The 7,176-nt window shown below is 49.7% G+C and overlaps 1 protein-coding gene across 1 annotated transcript in view; it reads right to left on the bottom strand.

The window, feature by feature from the left end:
* Positions 1-7,176, bottom strand: part of CAPN8 (calpain 8) — a 71,840-nt gene continuing 64,664 nt past the window's right edge. Inside the window, exons 16-21 of the mRNA XM_063114473.1 lie at positions 5,943-6,007; positions 3,171-3,239; positions 2,686-2,764; positions 1,980-2,096; positions 1,101-1,159; positions 1-24 (exon numbers count right to left, since the gene is read on the bottom strand). Coding sequence (XP_062970543.1) covers positions 1-24; positions 1,101-1,159; positions 1,980-2,096; positions 2,686-2,764; positions 3,171-3,239; positions 5,943-6,007 — 413 coding nt within the window. The remainder of the gene's footprint in view (positions 25-1,100; positions 1,160-1,979; positions 2,097-2,685; positions 2,765-3,170; positions 3,240-5,942; positions 6,008-7,176) is intronic.

The following is a 7,176-nucleotide window of genomic DNA, read 5'->3' as shown; positions in this document are numbered from 1 at the left end:
TCAGACCAGCACGCAGCAGAGCCACTGCAAAGAAAAGAGACAGGGTGAGCTCGGGGTTCCTCGGGGAGCTGCTGTGCTTTTGCCACACTCTCCTGCCCCACATGGAGATGGTCTTTTTATCTCCATCCTGCTGGAAGTGCCAACCACAAGAAGCAAGGAAGCCCTTAACTAAGTCACTAGCTCCTAAGCCAGGGCACTGCAGAAATGTGACTTAGAGAAAGCTCTAAACCCAAAAGGGCTTCCAAATCCAGGTGTGTGTATGTGTATTCATATATATATTCATGCATATGTGTTTTTTCCTATATGTGTATATATACTCGTATATTCCTATATATTTATCTATATATTCTTATATATTTGTGTGTGTGTGTACACACTCCATTTGAGGTTCCTCACTATTGTTCGGGTGTCTGTAGGAATCCACAGGTATGTTTCTAGAAGGTCTTTCCTAGATCACAGGAAAGGGGTCAGTGACATTCCCATTTCAGAGGAGAAAAGAAAGCAGTTGGGCCCAGACAGCTTGGCAGGGCGGCAGTAGCCTGGTGCTCCAGCTCTGCTGCCTCAAAAGCAAGTCGAGCAAGGGCCAATGCCTCCCCCTGGCCTGGCCCCTGGGGACATGTCCACACCTCCTGCTGTCCCCTTAGCCAATAAAGGCTCTGCAGTGCAGGGCTGCGTGCATGTGGCCTCTGCATGGCGCGGTGTGCGGCTTGTACACAGCAAGAATTCGTGTATTTGGCTTCTTTGTTCTATGTTATTGCAATTTCAGGTTTTGCTTCCAATGACCTTCTATGTGTCAATCAAAGACACCTAGTCCTAAACATCAGACTCTTTAAATTGGTCCACCACAACTTCATCCAAATGAACAAGGGCTTGTATCTTTGAAATGACTTGAAATGTAGCTGTAGCTTTATCTTTAAGACAATAATAATAAATACAAACATTTGAAAGTCTGCACAACGATCACATTCCTCCCCCAGTGTCCACCACAGAATGTGTGGTATTCACACAGAAGTAAGACAGTCAGTAGGAATAAACACCTAACTGTCCAAAACTTTCAAAGTACCATCAGCGAGCAGGTCATCAAACCTCAGGCCATTTACCTCAGCTAGAGAGAGCTGGACGGTGCCCTCCTGGTCCTTGTCCAGAAGCCTGAATAGTTCTAAAACAGCAGAGAGGGAACGAAGTTAGGGCTGCTCCTGAACTTCCTGCCTCTGCCCACCCCATTCCTACCTGAGGACCGCCCTTTCCCCTCTCCCTCCCCTCCAGCTCCCACCTGCCGCAGGGGCCTGGAAAGGCAAGATCTAGATCCCGAGCCCAGGGTGAGTATTGTTGGCAGCAGATGTCCCCCTGCCCAGATGGACAAATGAATTGTCAGAGAGATGGTCCCTGTGGCATCTCCACCCTCAGAAGCTTCATGTCAGGAACTTGCAACTATTCCAACGGGGGCAGGGTTGTGGAGCCAACCCCATTTGTGGGTCTCTGGCTGCCTGACCTTTTCCCACTAGAACTTACCACCTGCCGGTCCTCGGTGGAAGGAAAACCCTCTCCCTTCACATGCTCCCAAGGCCTGAGGTGGCAGGAGAACACCTACTGCCTTCCAAAGGGGCCCCCATCCCTTCGCTGGAAGGCGACACATGCTCTCCATGGAGGCATAAATGTGAATAGATACTGAAAGCCATGTGAGAATCATGACTGGGACTCACATCCTGGCCTTGCCACTGCACACGCAGGTGTGTAATAACCTGGATGGCAGCTGTTTAAGTCTCCAAGCGAAGGCAGCCTCAGACCCTGGGCCTGGCCAGCTTGGACTTCCTCAGTCCCTCAGTTTCCGCTTCCCCTCAGTTCCAGAAGCCCCATCTGTGGCTCCCGGGCCCCCTTGCCTCCCAAAGGCAGTGTCTGGTCCTGTCCCCTGGCCCTGCCCTCGCCACTCCCTGTGCCTTGGGTGGAGTAGGATGGGGTTCAAGGAGAGGGAGACTCACTGAAGAGGGTCTCCAGGCGGATCATACAAGCAACGAAGCTGTCGAAGTCAACCTTGAGCTTGCTGCACGCAAACCGTGTGGCGAGGGTCTGCTGCACCTGGTTGCTGAGGCTAAAACCTGAGGGCAGAGGAGCCTGGGTCACAGGTGGAGGGGACGACTCGGCACTGTCTCCAGTAAAAGCTCAAGGGCTGACGTCACGGGGCCCCTTTTGGTAGTACATAAACCTGCAAACCAAGCCTGACTTGGCCTCCTCCCGGGGGTCCCAGAAGATGTCCTGTCATCCAGTCCATCTCCTCTTAGATACTCCTCATCAGGATTAGCTTGTTCCTCATCCAATACTAGCGCCACCACTAACTCAGTCCTGGGCCACGTCAGGTGCAGCAAGAGAAAGCAGAGAAGATGAGGGGACTGCCTGTCTGGCTGGACCCTGCCCATCTACTTCACAGTCCCCTCCTCTGCAGCTGCAGTCACCTGCCCAGTAACAGGCAGAGTCTTGGAACAATTCTAAAGTGTTACGCTATATAGAATCCAGCAACATTCTCTCGTTCCTGGATAGGGAAGGTGCTCAACAAAGCTTTGTTGTCACTGACACCCAGCATAAGGTCAAGTTACCAGTGATGATAATTAGCAATCATCATCATGAGAATAACTACTAAAAATGGGCACATCAGGGTCACAAGATCTTGTCTACAGGATGTATCCTCACCTGCCTTCTTGAGGGCTGTCCTCATCTCGTGGGCATCGATGGTTCCCAAGTGGTTATAACCCGTTTCCCGATAGATCTCCTAGAGCAGGAGAGAAATCTCAGGTAGAAAACAGCTGCTGGTGTCCCCTGCCCACCATCTCCGTCCACCCCACTGCTTCCTCAGAAGGCCGGGTACGCATGCAAGGAGAGGCCCCACTGACTCCTCCCAAGAAGGTTTCAGAACACAGATAAGAGGGTGGGCTGAGGGCCAGTGCTCGTCCCTTTGCCCTCTGCACGGGGCTTTCAGTGCAAGGATTGGCCTGAGCATCGCTCACCACCCTCTTGTTCCTTCCTGAACAATGTGCCCGAGCTTTGGTGGCCTTGACCGTGATTAAGCATCTGGTCAGACTAGGGTCCAAGACAGGACAGGAATGAGTGCCAGGGAGGGTTAGAACAGAGGAGAGGGGCCAGAGCCCAGAGGATGCCTGAGAGGCAGAGAGAGTTACCAGATACTTCTGAATCTTGAGCCAGAGCGTCTTGAATTCCACCGGTCCCAAGGTGCCAGTCCCATTGCTCTAGGCATGTTAAAGGCCAACATGATCGAGCCCAAATTCCTCATGCCCTGAGGATTTCTTTCTGTCGCGATCTTGCATAAGTGCCTAACAGCGTTGAGATCCATCTGTGACTGCAGTGAGCAGAGCAGTGGGGGTGCAGACAAACTCACACGAGGACCAGAAAGTCAGATGCTCACAAAGCCCCTCCTCTGAGGCCAGGCACAGAGCGAGGAGCAGGGGGCATGTCATGAGCCTAGAGACCTAGCAATTCATTAGTCTGCACCTAAAACCCTGGTCAGCCAGGGGTGAGCTATATGATCTATAAATTTGCTTCCAGATTTAAACTTCTGATTGATCATTCAGATCATTACAGTTTGTTGGCATGTCAAAATGCTATCAGAAAGTCATCAGGAGGCATGGGATTGGGGTTCTCAGCTACACAGTCTGCTCATAGGCCACTACACAATCAAAACTGGCAGGGGGTGTTAGATGGAGATTTCTGTGTCCAACTTACATTCACTCCACGAATATTTAGTAAGCACTGTGCCTGACCATGGAGATTTGGTTTTGAACTGTCCTTACCATGAAGTTGCCTCTTTGAGACTCTACCCTTTTCCACCGATCACAACTAGCCACTAAACATCAGTTTGCTACAGCGCTAATGTTAGAATTCTGAAACAGACCGCCACTCCCACCTCCTTTGGCCAGACAAACAAAGGGTCTTGTTTGCACACAAGACTGTAAACTTCAGCCTTCGAGAAAGTCTGAGGTCTTGCGTCTGGGATCTGCACTGCAAACCCTTTCTAACGATCCAGGCAGCGCATCTAGCAGAATAGTCTGCACAGAGCTTATGCTCTGCATCTAGGCACTTCATACGCTGTCTCACAATAGCCATAGACACCAGATACACCGTTTTCCAGGAGAAGAAACTGAGGCTCAGAGCACTTAGTAACTTCCCCAAGTTTATACACCTAATCGTGGTGGGGCCAGAATTTGATCCTCTGTCTATTCCAAAGCCCTTGTGCCAGAACACCAGTGGTCCTCAGTTCCAGATGGAATGGCCTGCAGAGACTAGGCCTACTGAACCAGGATCTCCAGGAGTGAGACTTGGAAACTGTATTTTTAAAACCCCATGGGAATGAAGTACTAAGCATGCTACAGTACTAGAAGCATCATGCTAAGTGAAAGAAGCTCGTCACAAACGACCACATACTGCGTGATTTTGTTTACATGAAATGTGCACAGTAGGCAAATCTATAGAGACAGAAAGTAGATCAGTGGTTGCCTAGGGATGAGGGGTTGGGGAGAGATGGGGAGTGACTGCTAACATGACTACAGACTTTCTTTAGGGGGTGATGAAAATGTTCTAATTGTGTGGTGATGGTTGTACAACTCTGTGAATATAAAAAAAGCCACTGGATTATGCACTTTAAAAGGGTACATTGTATGGTATGTAAATTATATTTCAATAAAGCTATTTTTTTAAGACTCCATGGGCAGTTCTGCTGCACACTGTGATTCAGAACCACTGCCCCACACCTTCTAAAGTGTGGGACAAAAACTCCTGAAGAATGACAGAGCGTCACAATCCTCCTGAGCCATAAGAGAGACAAACACCACTAGGAACAATGAGTGGATGACTACTTCAAGGCGGCTCTCAAATCTACATTGAAGTTGACAGACCAGATTTGATGATGAAAATAATTCAGAAACCAAAAAACTATTTGCAGCAAAGTGAAGCAACACTTAACAGATCTTTGTGGCCCACGAATTAAATTGCTAACCCCACAGGCCTGTGGAGAGAAATGCAGGCAGAGAGGCCCCAGCGTGGCGTAGGGAGTGGCACCTGGAGCTCAGAGCCACAAGACAGCACCATCTCTCCATGGCCGATGACTGAGCAGGGGGCAGCACACACACTTTTACTAGGGCAGATTTCATCATGGATGAGGCCCACAGAACTCGGGAGAGCCTCCAAAGCTCCAATTTTTAAAGAAATCGACTTCACCATCAGCACTGTGGAGAATGGTAACCTGGACCTGCCCTGGACAAAGCTTTCATGGAGTGATGGTCAACCATTCACCCTCTGTGCCTTCCCACCTAGAATGTTCCTTCCACCTAGAATGACCTAACCTTCTCCACTCCTCCTGAAAACCCTGCCCATTTGCTATAGACTGAGTATTTGCATCCCCCCAAAATTCATATGCTGAAGCCTAAACCCAATGCAAGGATATTAGGAGGTGGAGCTGTTGGGAGGTAATTAGATCATGAGGGCAGAGCCCTCATGAACAGAATTAGTGCCCAAGGCCACATTAAGATTCTGAAACAAAGATCTCAGTGGTGAGGAGAGCCGGGGTGGGGCAGAGGGTGGGGTAGGCGTGGAGCTGGCAGGAGGAACACTGAGATTAACGCTGTGGACGAAGGAGGGGCACACAGCCCATACCCTCGCTCCCTCTAAATCACATGATTTTAAGCAAGTCACTTAAACACTGCATGCCTCAGTTTCTTCACCTGTAAAATGCAGATAATCTGAAGCTTATTGGGGAGCATCAGTGAAATTATGCATTTTTCTTTAGAGCTTCAAGCACGACTCCCGACCTGCGCTCTGTAATGCCCGCTTCCTTTCTCACGGTTCCCTTTTCTATGCTTCCCTTCCTTCTTCCTGGAAGAGGTGAAGGAGTCTTTTAAAAACAGGACAAAAGAAAAAATGTGACATTGAAAGGATACATCCAACAGGCTGACCATTTCCCTGCAAGTGTTGATGTTGAATCCGTCGAATTTTATATCTGTTCCTAAAGATTTAAATAGAAAAGAGGGATCCGAATCAGGATCATTTGAAGACAGGGGAAACGACCTCCATGGTAGGAGCAGAGTGTGGCGCTGAGCTCAGTCTCTGCAAAATGTGGAGAGCCTCATGGCGGGCTCGTTGGTGGACACCCCTGAGGCTCCTTGTGCCCTGGGGGACCCTGCAGTGAGCACCAGACCGGGGTTCAGTGTGTGAACCTCAGCTTGCCACTCACAAGCCACAGACTTTGGCAAATTAATATCTCTGAGCTTTAGTTTCCTCCTCCATCAAGTGGGAGTGATGATAATGACAATACTTGCTCCAAAGACTGGTTGGGCATTAGCTAAGATAAGTGAAGTCCCAGCCCAGTGCTTGGTATATAGTAAGTTCTTAGTGAAACAGCTAACTTTAGACCAGCTAGGTATTGTTCTAAGCACTGTACATCTGCTCTTCAAAATAAACCCATGTGGTAGCTGCTATCATTATCCCCATTTTATAGGTAAGGAAACCGAGAGGATATAAAATTTGCTCAAGGTCACACAACTAGTAGGGGGCAGAGCTGGGATTTGAATGCAGGCCATCTGGCTCCACAGCTTGCACTTTTAACCACAACACACAGCCGCTCAGCGACAGCTGTCATTCTCATTTGCTAAACAGAGGCACCCACCATCCTCACCTTACTCCTGCCTGGGAGCCAAGGCAGGCACCAAATACCCTGCAGCCCCTTCCTCTTCTCTCTACTCTTCTCTGCAAGAGAGGAGCAGAGTCGAAGAGCCATCCGAGCAGTGCCTGGCTCTGAGCCCTAGGGCTGCTCAGCCTGAAGGGGTCCCACCTGGCACTCCCTGCATTCCCATGCACGGTGCTGCTGTGGTGGGTGATCAAGAGCCCATCACTCTCCCAGCTGGAAGACTCAGCCTGGCCCACCACTGCACCAGAAGAGAAACCAGCTCCATGCCCGCACTACAGGGCTGGGGCTCAGAAGAGGAGGAGCGAACCTTTCCTGCGTGGTGCAGTTTGACCCTCTGACAGCCCCCAAGGCTTGCTAATGTCTGGAGAGCTGAGCACAACCTAGGACGGTCAGTTAGAAGCATCCCTTAGACCTCCTTCTGCAAAGATGCACAACAGAACAAGATCTTTAATCTACAGAAGTCTCCACATTATCAAAGTTATTGATTT

The sequence above is a fragment of the Cynocephalus volans genome, chromosome 11 (assembly GCF_027409185.1).
Source record: "Cynocephalus volans isolate mCynVol1 chromosome 11, mCynVol1.pri, whole genome shotgun sequence".
Taxonomy (NCBI): Eukaryota; Metazoa; Chordata; class Mammalia; order Dermoptera; family Cynocephalidae; genus Cynocephalus; species Cynocephalus volans.
This window is presented reverse-complemented; position numbering and strand designations above follow the sequence as displayed.